Below are 24,209 nucleotides of genomic sequence, written 5' to 3'. Positions count from 1 at the left end.
ATGGAGACTGCTATGTGCGTTTGCTCGCCATGTTGTACATGGCAGAGATGTTGTCCTCAGCTGTGCTCCTGTCTGTGCTGTAAGTTCATCTTCACCTCGGAGAGGAACTGCACCTGCTTCCCCTGCCCGTACAAGGATGAGCGGAACTGCCAGTTCTGCCACTGCACCTGCTCCGATAACCCCAACTGCCACTGGTGCTGCTGCTCCTGGGCCAACGATCCCAACTGCAAATGCTGCTGCACGACCAGCAGCAATCTCAAGTGCTACTACTATGAGAGCCGCTGCTGTCGCAATGCCACCATCACCTTCCGCAAGGGCCGCCTCAAGAGCATCCGCACCTCGTAAGTGAACACTGGGAACTCAGTGCCAGCTGGGGGCCCACAGGGTGGGCTGGTAAACCCTGGGTTCATTTCTCTCTGTGGGAAAAGGAAGCCAGGAATTTTGTAGCAATTGAGTATATCCTTATATACTAACCATGTAGCAATTAAGTGTATCCTAGGATACTAACCAGTATAGACTCTAACTTCCAAATTGAAAATCCATAAGCGTGTGAATGCTTGCAACACTCTTCTGACCCACAATTCTCTCATGGGTGCAAAGTACTCAGAGCCAATAATCAGTGCTTAAGCAGCTTGCCAGGCACTGCATGGGGGGGACCCTGGGGAACCCTCCTCTCCCTGAGCCCACTGGACCCAACAACAGAGCCTTTGAGAGGTGAAGCCACCCGGGTTGGCACAGCTAGCAAGATGCAGAATCAGGATTTGAACCCAGAAACCATGCTTTTAAATTTCAAGTGTTGTGCTGCAAAATGGAGAGACCCTGTGAGGACTGATGTGAAGTGCATGGACAATGGAGTTCAGACATAAGTTGATTTGGGTGCAAAGTTGTTCATGATCCTCATTTTCCATGAATTTGTTGAGGGCTCTTTGCATGTGCTTTGCAACCTGATAGGTGACATAAAAATATAAATTGCTCTTCCTTCTGCTACTGTGAACTCTTGATATATGCAACATTTCTTGGAAAAGTAAGAATTTAGAAGGACCACTTTTGAGTATTCACCTGAGTGCCCCAGACACCTCTGAACTCCCGTCGGCCTCCTCGACTTTCCCATGGAGAAGACATGGTGTTTTGGGCCTCCAGGTGTTCATTCGGGGCATTAGTCATCCCCACCAAGCACTGTATAGCCTCTTCCTACTCTACTGAGCCAGTCTTTTTCTGTCCCTGTGAGAGGAGCCTGGTAAGGGCAGACTTACTCAGCACTGTGAGATGAGTGGACTAGGAGAGGCTGAACAATGGGAAGCAAGTCTGAAGGCCTTCAAGGCTACATCAGCAGTTCTACCAACAAAGGTTTGGTGGACTCAGGGCGAGAATGTTTGTAGGATCTGTCTCGCGATTAGGTGCTAGGTAGGGGCGTACAAAACATGAGTCTCCCTGCACAGCCCTCTCTGGTGCTTGCTGGAATCCAGGGACTCTAGCGTCAAGTCCAGAGGTTCCAAGGTGTGGAAAGCAGTGGCCACACCCCTCTCCCTGGACATGCCCATTCTCAAGCACCAGCCACGGAGAGCCACTGAGCCCTTTCCAGGAGGGATGAAACTGCTGCTTTGGGAAAGTGGCTTTGGCATCAGTGGCTCCCAAATTTGTATGCATTTGCAATCATGCAGGGATCTTTAAAAATACCTAAGCCTGCTCCACTGCCTCCCAAAATTCTGATTTTTATTGGCCTGGGGTACCACCTGGGCATCAGAATTATATAAGGCCTATCCTGTCCAGGTGATTCCAAGGTGCAGAATGGCCTGAGGGGGCAGGGAGGGAAGCCAGGAGACTTGCCAGGGGAGACAGTGAGAATCCAGGGGCAAGGAGACCAGGCCTGAACTGGGGAGAGGGAGGAGAAAGGACCAGAGGCAGATAGTTTAGCAGGAAGACCAGGCTGCAGGGCCTGGCGCCTGGGCATGGATCCCTGGCTACTGAACACCTTGTCCACACCTGAGGCTTCTGCAGGATGAGCAGGGATGCACTTGGGAGCCTCAGGAAGGCAGCTGTGCTGCATTGTGCCTGTCTTCTTCCTGGCCCCTTCCCTGGGTTCTGAAGCCCCGCCTCCCCTGCCCCTCATCACTGCTTCCTGCTGAGCAGTTACAGCCACTCACCTCTCTCTAGTCTCACCTGTCCCGCTCAGCCATATGCATTTCCTCACCTCCATTCCTATCGCTGCCACAGCTCCCTAGGCCATTGACACCTGTCTCTGAACCCTGTGCTCTTTCTCTCCCCCCACCTCCCTCCATCTCCCTGATTTCTTTGGCTGACACCTGTCATAGTACGCCCTGGTTCTCAGAGTCCCATTTTTAAAATCAGACTCAAGAAGTCCATCCAGCCTCCATGTGTTATCCTTTACCGCTCTTGATGACTGACTCCAGGCAGGAGGCTAGGATGGCGAAGTGGAACCAGCTGAGACCATCAAGGCTGGTGGGCTAGAGCCCAGCATCCAAACCCTGAGAGATGGGCCTGCCAGGCACCTGAGGGTGACTCCATCCCTGTGTGCCCAGGAGGCCCCTCTGAGAACCTGGACTCTGAGGCCCAGGACCCTGCCCAAGGGAGTGGGGATGGAGACAGGGCCTCGCTCCTACAGGGAAAGCAGAAAGGCAAAAGCAGATGGAAACACAGCCTTGATGTCAGGACCAACATCCGAACATGCCTAATGCGAGCAGAGGAGAACAGACAGGAAAGATCCACAGATTTCGTGTCTGCTTGCAGCTCCGTTCCCACAGCCAATTCACTGATTGTCATAAACTGCTTTATTGTAATGTCTCAGAACTTGAATTGGATAAGCATGTGTTTATTTCAAACCCACACTTCTTTCAATGAAATATTCAAAATCAGCCTCAGAGATAAAATAGATGACCTTACACACACACACATGCACACACGCACACTAGTAGAAACACACTTTTTTTTTTTTAAAGAGTCATTCATTTATTTGAAAGGCAGAGTTACAGAGAGACAGGGGCGAGGGGGGAGTTTCCATCCCCTGGTTCAATCCCCAGATGGCTGCAACAGCTGGAGTTGGGCTGATCTGAAGCCAGGAGCCAGGAGCTTCCTCTGGGTCTCCCATGCGGGTGCAGGGGCCCCAGGCTTGGGCCATCTTCTACTGCTTTTCCAGGCCATAGCAGAGAGCTGGGTCAGAAGTGGAGCAGCTGGGACTTGTAACTGGTGCCTATAGGGGGTGCTGTTGCTGCAGGTGGCAGCTTTATCCATCACACCACAGTGCTGGCCCTGAAACACAGGCTTCTCATGGACTTGAGCACTGCTTTCCTCCACTGTGGCTGTGTCCTCTCCTTGGGCCTGAGCTGGCCAGGAGCAGCGGGAAGTTGTTGGAGTGGCTGGGTTTATTCAATGCTGACTGCATACCAGCAGCTAAGCATTTAGAGAGTTTCAGGAGCCTCCCCCCGGAAGTAGTAGGTATGCTTTGATTTCCAAGTGAGAAAGCTGGGGATGAGAAAGGGGGAGACACTCATCCCAAAGGTGAACTCAGATGCAGCACCACCCTTCAATTGCATCCATCTCCAGGGGGTCTGAGAGCCACATCTCATGGGCTTCCTGGAGGAGGAAGACACACACACACCTTTCTCTGCCAATGTCTTACAAGTAAAAACCACCAAGAACACACTTGTAGTTGGACAGGACTGGATTTATTCACCCACTGAAATGTGAGAGCATCAATTATTACAGGCCTTGGGCTCATGTTAGGTGACAACCTGGGTATCTGAATACATCTTATCTGGATGCTGGGCCTAAATTGCCATTGGGAAACATTAACATAATAAAATAAAAGACAACAGCCCCACGCACTCACCAGGCTAGACAGGTGTTTGGTGTGGACGGTGCATCTGAGTCCCAACATCAGGAGGCTCTCTTGTCTCTGCTTTGATGCGTCAGGGTCACAGATGCTGGTGCTGTAACATTGCCATGTCCCAGCAGAGTCCTAGGGCCTAGCTGACCATGCCAGGCCAGCCTCTGCCGATTTTGCCCAAAAGTCACAAGCAGGCAGAGTGCACCTGCTGTGTTCTGGGGGCTGCTATGTCTCTGGTCTCACCTGTCCTGCTCAGCCATATGCATTTCCTCACCTCCATTCCTACCGCTGCCACAGCTCCCTAGGCCATTGACACCTGTCTCTGAACCCTGTGCTCATTCTCTCTCCCTTTCCCCCCTACCTCCCTCCATCTCCCTGATTTCTTTGGCTGACACCTGACATAGTACGCTATGACACTCAGAGTCAACCCTCTGAAGAGGCTCTGCGGCGTGGGCACTCACCGCATCACCAGGAAGGGGGCAGAGAGAGGTTGACTGCCCTACCCGAGGTCACCCAGCTCAGGGCTGGTGGCGGCAGGTGCAGAACCCTGTGCTGCCTCTCTGACCACCAAGGTGGAGAAGCCGAGCCGGCTCTCAACCTGTCCGCTCTTCCTTTCAGCTCCAAGACCGCCCTGCGCATCGGGAGCAGCGACACCCAGGTGGATGACCTGAAGTCGATGCCAGCCAACAGCCACCTGGTGGACCATCTCACCTGCCCCATGTGCAACCGGCTGCGCCTGCACTCCTTCATGCTGCCCTGCAACCACAGCCTGTGCGAGAAGTGCCTGCGGCAGCTGCAGAAGCACGCCGAGGTCACGGAGAACTTTTTCATCCTCATCTGTCCGGTGTGCAACCGCTCGCACTGCATGCCCTACAGCAACAAGATGCAACTGCCCGAGAACTACCTGCGCGGCCGCCTCACCAAGCGCTACATGCAGCAGCACGGCTACCTCAAGTGGCGCTTCGACCGCTCCTCCGGGCCCATCCTCTGCCAGGTCTGCCGCAAACGGCGCATCGCCTACAAGCGCTGCATCACCTGTCGCCTCAACCTGTGCAACGAATGCCTCAAGGCCTTCCACTCGGACGTGGCCATGCAGGACCACGTCTTCGTGGACACCAGCCCCGAGGACCAGGACGAGAAGGTGTGCATCCACCACCCGTCCAGCCGCATCAACGAGTACTGCCGCAACGACAACGAGCTGCTCTGCACCTTCTGCAAGGTCGCCTTCCACAGCGGCCATGACACCGTCGGCCTCATCGACGCCTGCTCCGAGAGGGCCGCCGCGCTCTTCAGCGCCATCGCCAAGTTCAAAGCAGGTCCTGGTGCTTCCGGCCCCCACCTCCACCCCGGGCCAGGCGGTTGGGGCGGTCTGTTTCGTGAGAGCCACTAGGTGGCGCCGCGGGAACGCCGACAAGCGCCGGGCTGGCGTGGGTGGTTGGCCTGGCGCTGCACCTGCCACCGGCCGCCCCAGAACCAATGCACCACGGTGTTGGCCTCTTAAGCGGGGGAGGGCTCTCCTGTAGTATAGGTGAAAGATGGCTGGCATGCTCCCACTTGCTCGTTAGGCCCTAACAACGGTGTTCATCTCACAGAGACGTGCCACAGGCTCACCCTGCAACAGCACCCTTCAGCCATCGTATGGTTGGGTTTGTGAGTGCCTTGAGTATAAGTACACTTCATACTCATGTCTGTATTCCTAGCGCCTGGAAAGGCCTGCAGTGTGTAGCATGGCTCTGAGGAATGTTTGCTGAATGACTGACTGGGTGAACTTAAAATTGAAGTGCCATATGACAGGGTGCAGGATGGATTGGTTCCCTGTGGAGTGTGACTGCAGACGCTTTCTTGAAAGGGAGAGGGGGAAAGGCAGGAGAGGGAACAGCGCTGAACCACGAGAGAGACAAAGGCTGCTATGCAGGACCACGGGTGTGCAAGAGGGCCCCCGGGTGAGGGAACACTTTGCCGATTTCCCACTGCTGTCTGAGGCTGGATTCTGGGTGAATGAGGCAAGGCAGCATGTAGAAGGGGTCATCAGAAATGTACTTCTGTCTTCCTCCACTGCAAAAGCCCACCTTCCTGCAGGAAAAACAGGGCCCCGGCCTGGGTGACTTGCCTCTTCTCAAGTCCAGCCTGCACACAGGGGAAGTGTGGCAGGAACCAGAGGGATCGCTTTCACCAGCTGGGGGTAGGTCAGGGAGGACGGCTCCTGACACCTGGGGGAGGTGAGAGGGAGGGGCGTTCTGAGCAAGGCCACCTTCAGCCCAGCTGGGAGTGCCTGCCCTCCATCCACTCACTCCCTCGGAGGCCAAGGCCGTTTAAGGGTTTGCTGTGGCTTTGGCATCTGGGGAGAGGAAGCTTCTAACAGTAAGCAACTTGGTTGTTTCGCAGTCCGGTATGAAATCGATAATGACCTCATGGAGTTCAACATTCTAAAAAACAGTTTTAAAGCGGATAAGGAGGCAAAGCGGAAGGAGATCAGAAGCGGGTTTCTAAAGCTGCGCAGCATTCTGCAGGAGAAAGAGAAGAGCATCATGGAGCAGATCGAGAATCTGGAAGTGTCCAGGCAGAAGGAGATCGAGAAGTACGTCCAAGTCACCACTCTGAAGGTGAATGAGATGGATGGCCTGATAGCCTACTCCAAGGAGGCCCTGAAGGAGACGGGCCAAGTGGCCTTCTTACAGTCGGCCAAGATCCTGGTGGACCAGATCGAGGACGGCATCCAGAGCACCTACCGGCCCGACCCGCACCTGCGGCTGCACTCCATGCACTGCATGCCCTTGGACTTCGCCGAGCTCTCCAGCGCCATTCACGAGCTCTTCCCCACGGGACCCAAGAAGGTGTGTTCCTCCGGGGACTCGCTGCCCGCCCCCTACCCCATGCACTCGGAGATGATGATCGCCAGGAAGGTCACGTTCAGCACCCACAGCTTCGGCAACCAGCAGATATACCAGCGGAGTTCCTCCTTGCTGTCCTTCAGTGCCGCTGGTGAGAAGGCCAAGGGGGGTCTGGAGGCCTACGGGAGGACCCAGTCGGCTGCACCTGCCAAGCCCCCCGATGGACTGTACACCTACTGGAGTGCCACAGCCGACAGCCAGCCTGCACAGAACTGCAACAGCTTCCACAACTGGTACTCGTTCAACGACACCTCTGTGAAAACCCCAGGCCCAATTGTTATCTACCAGACTCTGGTGTATCCAAGAGCCGCTAAGGTAAAAAAAAAAAAAAAAAAAGGCTCTGGGCCCCGTGGGGAAGGTGGGAGGTTGTGGGGTCCAGAGTGGAGGTGGGTGGGAAGGGGATGTTGTTTGACCTCTGGGTTCTGGCTGCTCAGACCTGCTTCTCTCATGTCTTTGGGGGTCAGCCTGTTCAAAAGGAATGAGTTCTGAAATCTTAAATAACCCAAGGTTGGCTCAAACCAAACAGTCAAGGTATATTTAAAGCATGGCCAGAAATAAAACTGAGAGCCTGACCCCCACTCCCAGGCAGTTTCTCTACTGACAGAGAACTCCTGTTGGGAACCAGAGTAGTTTAAGGAGACGGCTGGCAGGAGGTGGTGTTTCCTGAGGGATGGTCTGTTATGGATCACAGAAATGGGAATCAGGAATGCAGGCCCCTTTGCCCATGAGCTTGGCTCTTTCAAATTGGCTACCTTTCCTAAAGAAACTATCCATTATTGTTATTGATTATTCTTACTAGAAGAATACTGGATATTCCAATATTGGAAAATCCAATACTCTTATTGGAAGAATAATCCGCAATAGAAAGCCAGTTCTTATCTCCTGAGATCTATCCTTGTTTGCAGAGCGGGGGTGGGGCTAAAGAGTGGGTGTCTCACAGATCCCTACAGCTGCCACCAGTGGGCCTCATGGGAATGACACCCTCGACCCAACATGGACAAGCGTCATATGCCTTTCAAATATGCTTGTAGGATACTTTGTTAAGCCCCATGGAAGCAAGAGATGAATATATGACTCAATACTGGACGGAGGTGTATCTTGCCTCCTCCTGGGCTTCATCACAGGCCCCTCCCAGGCCAGCCTGTGTGGCTGAGCCCATCTCTTGCCCCATTCTCTGAGATACTCTCAAAGACTCTGGGCTTCCTTGACATCTGAACCAAGGCTTCTCAACACTGCCGTGCGCCCAGGGATGTTGTTAAAGCACAGATTCTGTTTCACTGGTTGCAGGGGGGCCTGACACATCCCGTTGTGTTTCTCACAAGCGCCCAGGTGTTGCCACTGCTGCCATCTGCAGCCCATACTGTAGTAGCGGGTTATCTGAATGCAAGAAAGTGAAGGCCTGCCACAGACCAGGCATCAATAAATAAAACGTGTATTATGAAAAAGCTATGCATGGATTTCAAAAAACTTTGCAACAGAATAGACATCTTTCATTCCATTTTCCATGAACTTTTTGAAATATCATTGTGAGTTTCAACACGCAGATTATGATATCTTGGGAGAATGGAAAAGTACAAGGGGACTTCAAACAGAGAAATGAGAAGATTGAAGTTTATTTTGGCGCAATAAAAATTGAAATCTGTGCAGTTTTTTCATTATGTCCATTTCCCATGAAAGTTTTGAAGACCTCTTGGATGACTGACACTAAGAATGACCACATTAGGTAACATGGCCTCCCATGGCCTAGAGACATGGTAGTGTCCCCGCCCTTCACAGGAGGGACGCCCATCACTCAGCAGCCGAACTCATCTCCAAGGGCTACTGCATGAGCAAGACCTACAGTGTATGCACCATTGGTTCAGGGTAGGCAGTCCCTGAGGACGTGTCACCTGCATGTCCACTCAGACCTCTTGGGAAATTGGCAGGAGTTTAGCCTGCGGTGTAAGTACTGGTGGCCTCTGCTCCATAGTTGGGCTTGGGGAACAGTCACCCCACGCCACTATTGGTCATCCCCAGGGAAGCTCCAGAAATGGGCTTCCATAGAACAACCAGGCAAGGGTGGCAGTGGAGAGAGCCACCAGACAATGGCACTCCTTGTGAAGCCATCACTGATCCCTATTTTAGGGCCACAGAATGGACTTTGCACAGGCATCATAGTGCTGTGTCACACAGGAGATTAAATCTCTGTTGACATCCCTGTCAGATCTTTAGAACATTGGCATCAAAAATATTCTTAAAGTTCATCTTATAATTTGTTAATATGTTTTGTTAAAATCCTGGAGGTTTTTTAACTCTAGAAACCCCTTCAAAGGAAATGATTAAAAATGCAGATGAATTTCCGTGCCTGTAAGTATTTGTTGCCACATTTATTTGAGTATAAAATTAGAAACAATCTAAATGTTCGACTAGATAAAGGTTACATTATTTATAGGGCAGTTTTCAGAGATGGTGCTTCACTGAATTTTTAATGATATAGAAAAATATATAAATTATAGTAAGTGAAGAAAGCAAGATTTGAAGCAACATAATCCATATTACATGTATTTGTGCTTGTATTTCAAAATTAAAAAGAAATAATAATGAATTAACTCAATTGTGAGATTATTTGCGATGTTCACTTTTTCCCTTACACTTTTTCTGTATTTTCCAAGTGTGTCATTGATGAGTATGTTTGTTCTGATAATCAGAAAAAAAAGTAAGTTCATTTCTGCTGCTTTGCAAATGGATTTGGCAGGTACCACCTACTACTGACACTTGTTGAGTCTTTTCCCAGGAGTTGCTATTTTATGCTTTGAGAGCAAACACAGATTCTCCATTATTGGGAAAGTCTCTTTTTTTTTTTTTTTTTTTTTGACAGGCAGAGTTAGACAGTGAGAGAGAGACAGACAGAGAGAAAGGTCCTCCCTTTTCCGTTGGTTCACCCCTCAAGTGGCCGCCACAGCCAGCACATTGTGCCGATCCGAAGCCAGGAGCCAGGTGCTTCCTCCTGGTCTCCCATGCAGGTGCAGGGCCCAAGCACCCGGGCCATCCTCCACTGCCTTCCCGGGCCACAACAGAGAGCTGGACTGGAAGAGGAGCAACCAGAACAGAACCGGCGCCCCAACCAGGACTAGAACCCGGGGTGCCAGTGCCGCAGGCGGAGGATTAGCCTAGTGAGCCGCGGGGCTGGCCGGAAAAGTCATTTTAATGTCTCTGGATTCTATTTCCTTATGTATAATATAAACGGTTGGAATAGGTAAACGTCCCATCTTCTAGTATTCTGTTTTTCCAGTAAAGCCTACTAATCGTTCTGGGCCTACAAAACGGAATCACACAGAATCTACCTTCCAGGGCATTGCCAGGACTAAACGAGGTAGGGGTGGCAGCGCCTGACAGAATCTGGTCTTCAATAAATAGTAGCTACTTCCTCAGTGGTGTCAGGAGAACATCAGCCAGCCACACAGCACTCTTTGGTCACCATACCAGCCCTCATCACACAGCCTGCCAAGGCTGTTGCACAGAACCTAGCTCAAAGTCCCCCGCATACAGGGGGCGGAGTCAGCTCCAGCTCTCCACAGGACAGCCAGCAGCAGTGTTCCCACCAAGGGCAGGCTGAGGGATGTCTGCTGGTGTCACCTGATGCATTCATTTCTTCTGTAGGTGTACTGGACGTGCCCCACAGAAGACGTGGACTCTTTCGAGATGGAATTCTACGAACTCGTTACGACCCCGCCTAACAACGTGCGAACAGAGCTCTGTGGACAGATTCGTGACATAATGCAGCAGAATCTCGAACTGCACAACCTGACCCCCAACACTGAGTACCTGTTTAAAGTGAGAGCCATCAATGACAATGGCCCCGGGCAGTGGAGCGACGTGTGCAAGGTACTGTGCCCGCTCTCTCCCAAACACACTTCCTACATAGGCTCGGGGTGCGACCCCGTTAGTATGACCGTAAGATCGCAGACCCCACAACAGGGCTCTCCCCCAAGGCCAGAAAATTCACTAACTTGAGGCCAAAGAGAGAGCTGTGGGCCCCAGCGGACTTTCTGGGGATTGTTAGTCCTGTGCCTTTGCTCCAGGCGTTGTGTTAGGATGCAGAGATTCAGGGGAAAACAAAGCTTAATCCTTGCCTTCAAGGTGCTCAGGTTCCAGTAAAGAATAAATAACTGTGGTGTGAGAAGAATAAGAAATAATTGTGTAAGAAAGATTAAGAGAGGTTCTGTGCCCAGCCAAGCACTGATCGCCAGATTTAGCAGTTAAAATAGAAGATGTCCGGTTATGTCGGAATTCCTGGCAAACAGTAAATAATTCTTCTAGTGTATCTCCTAGTGGTTTTAAAACCTACTTACACTAAAACGTGCATTTGTTGCATATAGGAAACTCAGAGAACAACCCCTGAGCTGGTCAGTGTGGGCTCCAGAGAAGGAGCAACGGATGTTCCTGTCTTCTTGGTGACACAAGGCCGATGCTTCTTTATATCCCCGAGGGACACACCCTCTGAAATTAATTTTATTGCTATTAAAAGGAAAGAGAGAAGAAAAATATCAAGACTGCCCAGAGCTGTCTTGCTGTGTCACCATGATGGTGCTCTTTGCAATCAGAGTAGATTATGTCTTAATCAGGGACTCCTTAGAAGAAAAAAAAAAAAAAAAAAGACAAGTCTATTTATTTCAGCTTTTGAAAGGAGAGAATTTATTATACAGAGAGAGAGAGAGGCATCTCCTGACACCACTTCCAGAACATTCCTCTCATCTGATTCCCACAGGAACTGGAAAGTCCTCAGACATTCTCCATCTCTTGCTGTCGTTGTCTCTGTCTCCCTATCTCTGTCTCCCTCTTCCTCTGCTTCTTGCTGAATCTGCACCCTTTTCAACTAGCCCTTAGCTCTGCTCCCCTAAGTTCAGTGTGCATGTGGTTTTGTGTTGTCATGGCCCAGCCCTCTTGTGACCTTAGAACTCCAGTGCCCAAGCGACCATTGTCAAGTGTTAGTCCCCTTGTCACATGTTTGAAGACAAGAATACAGTGGGCTGCTATCTCCAGGGAAGAGGGGCAGCAGAAGGAGGTAGGGTGAGGCAGGACTATGCCGTTGGCCAGTATCCTGGAAGCAGGGCTCCTGGGGTGGGCAATTGCACCCTGATGACCAGCTCCAGGGTCCTGGAGCCCAGGACCCACATGTGCTCACACACACACGCACATGCACACACACACACCCATACACACACACATACCTACACACACAGAGGCTAGAGCCTCCCATAGGAAGGCAGTGGGATGAGAACGCCCTGTAGCCACTCCCCCTGGACTACCCCAGCAAATCATTCTGTGAGTCATTGCCCCAGAGACCCATCCTTCTCTTTGGAGCAGGGAATACCCCATGGCTCCTACCATGCTTTGCAATGCAGCCTCTTGAAATTCGCCTTTCTTTCCAATTCCATCTTTCTTCTCGGCTCTCATTTCACCTCAGAAATGCCTTGCCCATAAGAGACTCTCAGGACTGTTCATATCATTTTAGATTCCAGGGACAGGGATGGGCGCACAGAGCAGACAGTGTCAAGCCTGCTGTTGCAGTCCCTCTGAGGCCTTCGTGGGGCAGATGTTTTGTTGTCGCTCTCCAACTGTGAAGTCCATGAGAACAAAACTCATATCTAGTTCCTCTCTCCTACAATGCTTCCCGCAGCCGGCAGTTTCTTAATGGTCATGGAATGAATACATGAATGAAAATGTGATCCAACAAATGATGAATGAATATCCAAATCGAAGAGTGAAGGAAAAATAAATTAAATTAGTAATCACAAAACGCCATAAGAAGCCCGGTAGCCATGATATGTTTTATGCAATCATCCAAGAAGGAAAATACCCCAAAATTGTGTTTATGCGATGAGTTTGCCCTCTCGGTAGAACAGGGAAACGCATGCCAGTCCCTTTGCTTTTTAACACAATGTCTAAATGAGCAGTGCCCTAATTAATGAGGACTTCTGGAAGCTTCATTTTTATTTGACTTGAGGAGCTGCAGTATAGATTTTTCCTTCAGAAGTAATTCTTCCTCCCTTCTTTGTGGCAATATTAGCATTCCGGGGGAGACACTGGTTTCCTTAACATTTGTCATGATTTGCATAAGTAAAGGCTTCAATAGCAAATGAAAATAAGATGGTGTGTTTGAATGACATTTATAAAGCTTCATGAAAGTAATGACTTCAGCTCTTTCCTATAAAATCGACAATTTTTTTCCTGCGGCATCAGTGCCATGCAGGATTCCTGAAAGCTCTCATTTAAAAGCTGCGAGGAGGCAGCAGAAGCATTTCTGATCCAAAATGCAGTATTTCCATCATATGTCCCTCTGTAGCAGAAGTGAAATAATATCTTTTCTATTTGATTTGCGTAGCCTAAGACTCCTTGTTTTCTACAGGACTTTTATTCACAGTACAATGCGTAACTCCGATGCTTTTTAAAGGTTCCAATAGAAAGCCAACTCTGTGTCAGACGTTGTGTATTCATTTTCAATGATCATGCCAGGCACTGGGAAAGCAGAGAGCTGCCGCCTCCTTTTACAGCCCAGGGAGGGAAGTGTCTGGTCTCATGGAACACAAAGGAGGGGTTCAGTGGGAACCGAGGTGGGTACCCAAAGCTAGGGCACTTTGTCCTCTGCGCCATGTCATATGTTACTAAGCCTGGGCCAGGGGAGGCTCAGCCTTGGGGCCATGATTCCTCACTCTAGAACAATGTCAAAGCCAGCAGCAGTGAAAGCTGAACTTGTATTTCTTTGAGAGGCAAAATCCCACCTTAGAGAGAGCACCTGGTTGGGGGCTGACATTGTGGCGTAGCAGATTAAGCCACTGCCTGCAGTGCCAGCATCCCATATGGATGCTGGTTCAAGTCCTGGCTCTACTTCTGATCCAGCTCCCTGCTGATGTACCTAGGAAAGCAACAGCAGATGACCCAAGTCCTTGGGCCCTTGTACCCATGTGGGAGACCTGGAAGAAGCTCCTGGCTCTTGGCATCGGCCTGGCTCAGCCATGGCTGTTGCAGCTATTTGGGGAGTGAACCAGCAGACAAGAACACACACACTCTCTCTCTCCCCTTCTGTCTCTCTCTATAACTCAAATAAATAAGTAAATTTTTAAGGAAAAAAAAAAGGAAGGCCGGCGCCGTGGCTCAATAGGCTAATCCTCCACCTTCTGGTGCTGGCACACCGGGTTCTAGTCCAAGTTGGGGTGCCGGATTCTGTCCCGGTTGCCCCTCTTCCAGTCCAGCTCTCTGCTGTGGCCCGGGAGGGCAGTGGAGGATGGCCCAAGTGCTGGGGCCCTGCACCCGCATGGGAGACCAGGAGAAGCACCTGGTTCCTGGCTTCGGATCAGCGCAGTGCGCCAGCTGCAGCAGCCATTGGAGGGTGAACCAACGGTAAAGGAACCTTTCTCTCTGTCTCTCTCACTGTCCACTCTGCCTGTCAAAAAAATAAAATAAAATAAAAAATAAATAAATAAAGGAAAAGAAGGAAAGAAAGAGCGAGTAGCTGGGACCCAGTTTGAGCCGCAGCAGTCTGCAGGCTCCATGAAGATAGGCACCCTGGGGGCCCCACTCACCCGTCTTTGCCTGTGCTCCCAGCTGAGGGCCTGCAGCATCCGAGAGCCTATTGTCATTGGGGAAGGGATAGAGAAATGCGTTCTTAGTGAATCATGTACGGTTCAGCCCCAGTTTCTCCTCCTGCTCTCCCTTGGGTCCTCCGTGTCCCTGCTGGGTCCCATTCATTCCCATTTCTGCAAGCCCCTGTCTCCCTGTGACTTGAAAACTCAGCTGACTTCCACGAGTCTTCCCTTGACAAGTTTACCTGCTTTTGTTCCCTGCTGCTGCTTTTGCCAATTTGGAGTTTTAACAGCACTAATTATTTATTACCTTCAAGTTCTGGAGATCAGAAGTTAAAAATGGGTCTCCCTGGGTCAAAGCAGAAGGGGCTGTGTTCCTTCTGGAGGGTCTGAGGGACAATGTGTTCCCTTGGCTTCTCCAGCTTCCAGAAGCCACCTGCATTCCTTGGGTCAAGATCACTTCTCCATCTTCAAAGCCAACAACACTGCCATCTCTCGGGTTCTCTTCCACCTCATCGTTCCCCCAGAAGGACCTATGTGATCGCACGGGGGCCACCTGCGGACTCAGAACCACCTCCCTGTCTGAAGACCAGATGCCTAGTGACCTGAGTCTCCCTTGCTATGCAGCATGCATGGTCCCAGCTTCTGGGATAGGGGTATGGGCATCTTCGGGGGGGGCCCTCATTCTGCCTACCCAAACCTATAGACTGGATGTGCCTGGCTACATCCGATTCAGACGTAAAATTTCAGGCCTGATGACAGTCACCATGGGGGTACATTGCTGGGTCTTTCCCTGTAGCTCATCAGGACCTGCAGCAACTCCTGGCCCCCCTTTCACCCCCATCCCAGTCTTTGCTGTCCCCTTGCACCCTGTGTGTCTTAAGTGAGTACTCCTGTTGTGGCTTTCTGGAGTCTCTACAGTGTCGCCACCTTCCCATTCCGCCCGTGCACCTGCTGCACTCAGCACAGAGCAGGGCCACCTGGCATCACCACACCGGTTGTTCATCTCTCCTCACCGCAAACCCCTCCACAGGCTGAGCCACGTGTCTCCAAGGACCGGAGCTGGAGAACAATCCACACTCAGCGTAGTTACCCAGCCCCTCACACACTCACAGTGCCTCACACCCTAAAGTGCAACTGGAATGCTTTGCAGTCCCTATGTCCCTATGAACTATTCCTTTCTATATCGCTCCTGGTCCTTCATGTAGATGGACTCCTTTTAGTCCCTCTTTACTTGCCCTGTAAACAGGTTTGAACCCTGGAGTGGGTATGATTTAGGTTCAAGCTACACCTGCTTTTTTGAACCTCATATTCAGAGTGTTGAGTTAATCATATGCCTCAGGCCTTTGTTTTGTTGATGTGCTTCCTCGGTGTCAGTCTTCCCAGGTTTAGTGCATCTTATTTGTGAGTCCTCACATGTTGTGTATTGTTGCATTCAGCGTGGTGCTGACACCAGTAGCGTTGTGTTACAGGTCTTACTTTGTTTCCTAGCCTGTGTCTCCTAAACCCTATTTTTATGAGCCATCGCTGCGGTCACGGGCATCTCAACCCTTGCTGTAGATGCCGCCTCATCCCTCAGTGTGCATTTGTAACTGCCTGTGACCTGCCTCCTCCTCCACCAGGCTGAGGACACCCGGGTGACCTCCAGTGACACTGCAGCGACCGGCCTCACACAGGACACCTCGTGCACGGGGCAGGCTCTGAGAATGTCTCTGGATTCCTGGGTCGCTGCCGGCACTGCCACAAGAGGAAATCACAGACGGGGTTGGGGGAGCAACTGAGGTTCCTTCTTTCACAGGTCTGGAGGCTGGAAGTCTGAGATCAAGGTGTTGGCGGGCTTGGTTTCCCCTGAGGTTGGCTCGTGTCCTCACGTGGCTGTGCCTCTGTGCACGGGCACCCCTGGGGTCCCTCTCTGTGCAGATTTCCTCTTCTTCTAAGGACCAGTCTGGCTGGACTGAGGCCCAGCATAGTGACCTCATCTTAACATAATCACCTCTGAGTGCCCTGTCTCCAAATGCATCACCTTCTGAGATCCTAGGCACTAGGGCTTTAGCACAGGGATGGGAGGGTGAGGGATGCTACTTAGACCATTTCAGATTCAGTGGTAGAGCAGCAAGTACTTCATTTGACCTTGTCCACGTACACTCCCATGAGAAATACCTATATCCTATACCTATATCCTAAGCCCCACCCACATCTGGCAGGATCTGGCTTCCTACCACTTTGCTAAACCAATAGGTGTAAAGTGATATCTCCTTACTGTGTTAAATTTTGGTTCCTATGCTTGCTGGTTTTCAGGATTCCCTCCTCTGTGAATAGCCTGCTGCTATCCATTACCCATTTTCCCATTGCATTTTTCTTTTTCTAGGTGATCTGCGGGATGTCCTTGTGTGTTCTAGATAACAGTTGGAGATGCTAAATCTTTCCTCCTCTGACATTTGTCTATTAACTTTGTGCATAGTGGACTTCATGAGACAGCAGAAATCTTCAATTTTGAGCGTTAAAGTCATCAATTTCTTTTTCCTTATGGTCTGACCTTTAGAAATTTTGTTTAAAAAGTTTTTCCCTAGGTTTAGATCACAAAGATAATCTTTTATCTGTTCCTTTATTAAATTTACAGTTGCACCTTTCAAATCTAGGGCTTTAACCCACGCAGACTCAGACTCTACTTTTGTACGTAGTGCTAGGAAGAAAGGTGCTCTTTTGCCATCTAGCGAGCCAGTTTTTCCAGCGCCATCACCCAAGCAATGCTTTTCCCTACAACGTGTGCAGCGAAGGTGCCACGTTGGTCGCACACTCAGTTGTCACACATTTGGGGGTATGTCTCTGAACTCCATTGTAGCTGATTGGTCCATGTGTCTTTTTTAAAAAAGATTTATTTATTTATTTGAAAGTCAGAGTTACACAGAGAAAGAAGGAGAGGCAGAGAGAGAGAGAGAGGTCTTTTTTTTTTTTTTTTTTTTGACAGGCAGAGTGGACAGTGAGAGAGAGAGACAGAGAGAAAGGTCTTCCTTTGCCATTGGTTCACCCTCCAATGGCCGCCACAGCCGGCGCACTGCGCTGATCCAAAGGCAGGAGCCAGGTGCTTCCTCCTGGTCTCCCATGGGGTGCAGGGCCCAAGGACTTGGGCCATCCTCCACTGCCCTCCTGGGCCACAGCAGAGAGCTGGCCTGGAAGAGGGGCAACCGGGACAGAATCCGGCATCCCGACCGGGACTAGAACCCAGTGTGCCAGTGCCGCAAGGCAGAGGATTAGCCTATTGAGCCACGGCGCCAGCAAGAGAGAGGTCTTCCATCTGATGGTTCATTCCCCAACTGGCCGCAACAGCCAGAGCCATGCCATCTGAGGCCAAGAGCCATGAGCTTCTTCCGGGTCTCCCACATGGGTGCAGGGACCCAAGGACTTGGGCCATCTTCTACTGTTTTCCCAGGCCACAGCAGAGAGCTGGATCAGAAGTGGAGCAGCCAGGACTTGAACCAGCGCCCATGTGGGATGCCAGCACTGCAGGTGGTGGCTTTACCTGCTACGCCACAGCGCCGTCCCTCACATGTCCACTGTGATACGGCCTTGACTAAACAAGTTCAGAGTTGGTGAACTCAAGGGGCTTCCATAGCCTAGACAGCTCATAGCAAGAGTCTCGGGTGATTGCTGACATCATAAATAAGAGCGCCAATTGTTAAATCAACAACGGGAGTCACTGGGTACATGCTCCCCACATAGGATCTCTGTCCTTAATGTGTTTTACTATGAAACGTAAAAACACTACTAATTGAACAATACCCTATACCTTGTGCGGTTGTGTGAGTGCAGCCTGTTGAAATCCTTGCTTAGTTGATCTTCAGTATATGAAGGTAATTGAAAATGAAACTCGATAAAGGGCGGGATGGGAGAGGGAGAGGGAGAGGGAGAGGGGAGGGCCACGGGAGGGAGGGAGGTTGGGGGGGGGGAGCCACAACAATACAAAAGTTGCACTTTGTAAATTCACATTTATGAAACAAAAAATAAAAAATAAAACAGCACCCGGCTGGCGCTGCAGCTTAATAGGCTAATCCTCCGCCTGCGGCACCGGCACACCGGGTTCTAGTCCTGGTCGGGATGCTGGATTCTGTCCCAGTTGTCCCTCTTCCAGGCCAGCCCTCTGCTGTGGCCTGGGAGGGCAGTGGAGGATGGCCCAGGTCCTTGGGCTCTGCACCAGCAAGGGAGACCAGGAGAAGCACCTGGCTCCTGGCTTCAGATCAGCGTGGCAGCACACTGGCTGCAGCAGCCATTGGGGGGTGAACCAACGGCAAAGGAAGACCTTTCTCTCTGTCTCTCTCACCGTCCACTCTGCCTATCAAAAAAAAAAAAAAAAAAGCCGGCGCCGCGGCTCACTAGGCTAATCCTCCGCCTTGCGGCGCCGGCACACCGGGTTCTAGTCCCGGTCGGGGCACCGATCCTGTCCCGGTTGCCCCTCTTCCAGGCCAGCTCTCTGCTATGGCCAGGGAGTGCAGTGGAGGATGGCCCAAGTGCTTGGGCCCTGCACCCCATGGGAGACCAGGAGGAAGCACCTGGCTCCTGCCATCGGATCAGCGCGGTGCGCCGGCCGCAGCGCACCTACCGCGGCGGCCATTGGAGGGTGAACCAACGGCAAAGGAAGACCTTTCTCTCTGTCTCTCTCTCTCACTGTCCACTCTGCCTGTCAAAAAAAAAAAAAAAAAAGTAAAAAAAAAAAAAAAAAAAAAAAAGGTCGGCGCCGCGGCTCAATAGGCTAATCCTCCGCCTTGTGGCAGCGGCACACTGGGTTCTAGTCCCGGTCGGGGCACCGATCCTGTCCCGGTTGCCCCTCTTCCAGGCCAGCTCTCTGCTATGGCCAGGGAGTGCAGTGGAGGATGGCCCAAGTGCTTGGGCCCTGCACCCCATGGGAGACCAGGATAAGCACCTGGCTCCTGCCATCAGATCAGCGCGGTGTGCCGGCCACAGCGCGCCTACCGCGGCGGCCATTGGAGGGTGAACCAACGGCAAAGGAAGACCTTTCTCTCTGTCTCTCTCTACTGTCCACTCTGCCTGTCAAAAAAAAAAAAAAAAAAAAGACAGTACCATCCTAGTGTCAGTTCTGTAACCTCACTCAACTCTGTGCTATGCCTTGATGAAGTGCAAGGTAAGTACACCCGTTCTTCTGTTCTCCTAAGATTTCTTCAGTTAATCATAGAAATGTATTATTTCATATAAATTTAGAAGAAAATTGAAATCTTAAAAAATAATCCAGATGCAATTTGATTAAGAAGGCCTGGGATCACTGATCGGGAGATGATTGATAATTCCGTAATCTATCTGAGTATTTATTCAAACCATCTTCCATGTGCTCCACTAGGGTTTTTGAAGTTTGTTCTCCAGAGGTACTATGCACTCATGGTTAAACTAGAGAACTTAGAGATCTACTGTACAGTATAAGAATGTTAATAATATCGCGTGGACACTGTAAAGCTGCTAAGATTTTAGGTACTCTTAGCACACACATAAAACAAAAGTTTACTGTGTGAAGTGATGCTATGCTAATTTTATTGACCAGAATAATCATTTCACTATGTATATCAACACATCATGTTACACACCTTAAATATGTACAATAAAAATACACAAAACATATGGTTTATATAGATGGTATTGATGTTAGGTATGTGATTACTTTTTAAAGATTTATTTATTTATTTATTCGAAAGGCAGAGTTAGAGAGAGGCAGAGAGAAAGGTCTTCCATCCTCTGGTTCACTCCTCAAATGGCTGCAATGGCCAGAGATGGGCCAATCCGAAGCCAGGAGGCAGGAGCTTCTTCTAGATCTCCTACATAGGTGCAGGGGCCCAAAGACTTGGGCCATTTTCCACTACTTTCCCAGGCCATAGCAGAGAGCTAGATCGGAAGTGGAGCAGCCAGGACTCGAACCAGCACCCATAGGGGATGCCAGCACTGCAGACTGGCTTTAACTGGCTATGCCATAGCGCTGGCCCCAGGAATGTGATTTCATACTTTGCTATATTTTTCTAACGAGTTGCTGGTTTAGAATAAAGATCATTGCCCTTTGTAGGTTAATCCTGATTCACACAATCTCAAACAGCTCTCTTATTCTGAGGTTTTATCTTGATTCTGCTTATTTTTCCAGTCAAAAATATCCTATTTTTGGGGGGCCGGTGCTGTGGCTTAGAGGGTTAATGCCCTGGCCTGAAGCGCAGGCATCCCATATGGGCACTGGTTCAAGACCTGGCTGCTCCACTTCCAATCCAGCTCTCTGCTGTGGCCTGGGATAGCAGTAGAAGATGGCTCAAGTCCTTAGGCCCCTGCACCTGCGTGGGAGACCCAGAAGAAGCTCCTGGCTCCTGGCTCCGCATTGGCGCAGTTCCGGCTGTTGTGGCCAACTAGGGGAGTGAACCATTGGATGGAAGACCTCTCTCTCTCTCTCTCTCTCTCTCTCTGCCTCTCCTCTCTCTGTGTAAATTTAACTTCCAAATAAATAAATAAATAAATCTTTAAGAAAATCCTATTTTTTATTTTAAAAATGGTGGTTGTGTATCTTTTAAGCCTTGAAACTCTATTTCTCTTTCTTTCCTTATAGATTTGGCCAGGGCCTTGCATTTTTCTTCAGCAGTAGAAATGACAGCAGAACTCCTTACCAAGTATCCCACTGGTAGTCTTAAAGTTTCTCCACTGCGTAACTATTTTGGATTCCATTTTAGTGATACATAAGCATTCTTAACTTGGCAAGTTCCTTCTACTCCCAGTCTTTGGAGAGCTTGTACATGAACAGCTGAACTTTGTTAATTGTGCTATTTGAGAAACTCCTAAGATGCTTCTTCTTTAGGCTATTATTAATGAAGTGAATCCCCTTGATTGATTTTTCTGATGCCAAACCCTGCTTGCATTCGTGGGATAAACTGTAAGTGGCAATGTGTTACTTTTTAATACACTTGGCTTCACTTAGCTTCTGTTTTACTTTGGATAATTGCATCTATGATATCAGTAAACTGGACTTACAGTTTCTTGCTTATATTGGTTTTTAATCTGGTTCCAGAATCAATATTCCTCCAGGTTAATAAAAGGAACCAGGAAGCACCTGCTCTTCTCCCACTTCCTAGAACAACTCTTTCCTCCGAGTCTGGCAGAATTCACCTGGAAGCAAGCTGAGCCCGGGGCATTCGGCCAGGGTGGGGCTGTCAGCTGGCGTTTCAATCTCTTTAGTAGCTCAGGTTCCGTTTTTCATTTCTCTTCAGGCCTCTGTTCCGCCCCGTCTCCTTGTCCACACGCACACCTCAATTCTTGTTGCCAATTCACACATCACACATGATTTTTAATCTTGGAAGAGCCTAAGTATAAGGCAAAAACTACTTTTTGCAAATCATTCCCATGGCCCCTCATCCCGCTGTGACCCTTCCCCACTCCCTCTAGTAGCTCTGTGCATCGGTCTTACGCCATGTATGCTGGCTTCCTCAGGGCTGTCTCTGTGGATTATCTCCTTTTCCACCAAGCAATGAGTAACCCAAGGTCACGTGTACACTATGACCTTTACCGCACTTGCAGCCTTCTTTTCTCTAAAATCAAACATAAATTTTATAAAAGGAGAGAGCATAATGCTAAGAAGTGTCTAAATTTATTGCCCTTTCTCTTTGCATCCAAGTATAGAAGATGCAAAGCTTTGTACACAGAGACTCAGTGCTGTGTGCAAACATTCCTCTTCGCTGTTCTCACCCTAACCGCTGCCCTTCCCGCCCCACAAGTCCACATCCATGGTACATGCACGCCTCTGACCCCGGGGGCCCCTCCTCACTCCCTAAATGCCCCTCGGTACCTGTATACTGGGAAGGTACCCTCCACATCCAAGGTAAGGCACGGAGATCCACAGCGGAGCTGTGGAAGTTTCTAGAAGGATCCCATTTACCCCTCATGCCCTGTGAACACAGTGTGGAACCCTCCTGCCTGCAACAAAGGGAAACATTGAGCAGATGGACAAGTTCTAGATCTACTTACCGCTCATCCGCTTTTCTAAGAATCTTCTCTTTACCATACCGGCCAGTTGGGAAGACAGGGAAGACTGTCATTTCTTCCCCACACCCTCATCAAGGTGCTGACAGTCTGCTAAGAGTATCACACACATTAGCTGAACCATACAACTCACACGAGCTGTAACAGGAACAAGTTCCAGGGGAGCTGCCTTAAAGAGAACAGGACTTGGTCCCTGGAGTCAGAACCCCACCACACTTCAGCTGCAGGTCCCAGAGAAAGTCACTGGTCCTTGGAGCCTTGACTTCTTCATCTATAACATGGGACCGATGGTGCCTGCCTCCTCTGGCTGTCTCGAGGAGTGAATGATACGATGTGTGGAGTGTCCAGCATGCATGGGCCAGGGCTCCTGGGGGCTGCTGTCTTCCTCGTGGCATGGTTCTTTGCCTCTGATTGCAGGTGGTAACGCCAGATGGGCGGGGGAAGAACCGAGCTAAGTGGGGCCTGCTGAAGAATATCCAGTCTGCTCTCCAGAAGCGCTTCTGAGCCCGCGTCCCAGGCAGCACCCTCGGCGATGCACCACAGAATGGACCTTCATACACACGCAGGCGAGTGGATATGTATTTTTCTCACTGTATTCTTCAAGGAGGCTGCAGATGAACTTTGTGCCAGCAGTCTTCCAAGAGCTAATAAAAGGAGAGGCCTGACATCAGAGGCTGCTGGTCGCTCATTATGATGGCGCCGAGGGCCCAGCAGCTCTGCGTGCCTCCATCACCGCGGGTCTAGCGCTGGGCTCGGAACGTGGAGGTGTCTTAAACTGAGCGATCACCAAGCCATTGGCACTGTAGCCACAGTCGGCACCCCTGGGTGTACATGCTGATGCTGGCTCATTTAGCTTTGGGCATTAGAGCAAGTCGCTGATAGATGGGGAGCTCATTACCTCACCGTGAAATCTATTTCAATGTTTAGCGTTGTTGGGATGCCTTCCCGAATTATCACACTACATAGGCCTCTCCCCAGCTTGCACTCATGATCTGGGGTCGGCCACTCAAGCTGTGAAGAATGAGAGTCCTCCCCACACTTCCTCTCTCAGTGCCCAGAGGGAACCCGAAACTTTTCTGGGGCCCTTTAAAGCAAAACAAAAATGGTCGGCAGAGCTGTGCATGGACTCCAGTCTTGCTGAGCTCATGGGGGTCCCTCAGACAAGAAGCAGCCCCCCGGTGTTTGCCTTCCAAGGCCTCATTTGCCGGGACTGATCCCCTCCCTGCACCCCAGCCCGTTTCTGCCCAGAAAGTGCCACCTTCCTTTCAAGACTCGCTTCCACTCCCTCGGGAGATTCTCCAGGTGCTGGGGCGGGGGGGGGGGGGGGGATGCAGGCAGATGAGGTAGGAACAGGTGAGCTGGGAGATTCTTCTCACATCCGCTGGGTAGCCCTGCCACCCCTGACCTGCTCAGTAAGCCCACTCTGCCTGCTTCTCCTCAGAGACAAGGGAGGAGGGGACACCATGTTGGCCATGTAGAAGTCAAACTCCATATGGAGGCGCCAAGAAACCCCCAGAAGGCCTTGCACACACTAAACCCCGCCCAGATTCCATCTATTTGTATATTCAATTAGGGCACCACCCCCCATGCCATAAAGCGGGCTGCTACACAGGAACACCCCTCCCCTTTTTTTTTTTTTGCTTTTTGGCCGCTGTTCTTGTTTTTCCTTCTCTGGCCTCCTCCTGCACTCTCCCCTCAGCGGCACACAAGGTCTCTCTCCCTGTAGGGGAGCCCACACTCACTGTGGCACTTCTAAATAATTCCTGCTCTCACTTGAGCACCATATTTATGTCTGCATGCTTATCTCAGTGGGGACATGAACTTGGAATAACAATTGAGATGAGATGCGTATGGCCATGACACAGGCGGGACAGCACCTTTCTCCTCCCTTGGGGCCCCACT

General features: G+C 50.5%; 1 protein-coding gene across 1 annotated transcript; it reads left to right on the top strand.

Annotated features, from left to right (window-relative positions):
• On the top strand, nucleotides 1–22,811 carry TRIM42 (tripartite motif containing 42). The gene is made up of 5 exons (XM_062178789.1): nucleotides 1–341; nucleotides 4,463–5,160; nucleotides 6,230–7,050; nucleotides 10,375–10,599; nucleotides 22,725–22,811. Exons 1-5 carry the CDS (start codon nucleotides 1–3, stop codon nucleotides 22,809–22,811), a joined length of 2,172 nt encoding a protein of 723 aa, XP_062034773.1.
• The last annotated feature ends 1,398 nt before the right edge of the window (nucleotides 22,812–24,209 follow it).

Source organism: Lepus europaeus, chromosome 2 (assembly GCF_033115175.1).
Source record: "Lepus europaeus isolate LE1 chromosome 2, mLepTim1.pri, whole genome shotgun sequence".
Classification (NCBI taxonomy): Eukaryota; Metazoa; Chordata; class Mammalia; order Lagomorpha; family Leporidae; genus Lepus; species Lepus europaeus.
This window is presented reverse-complemented; position numbering and strand designations above follow the sequence as displayed.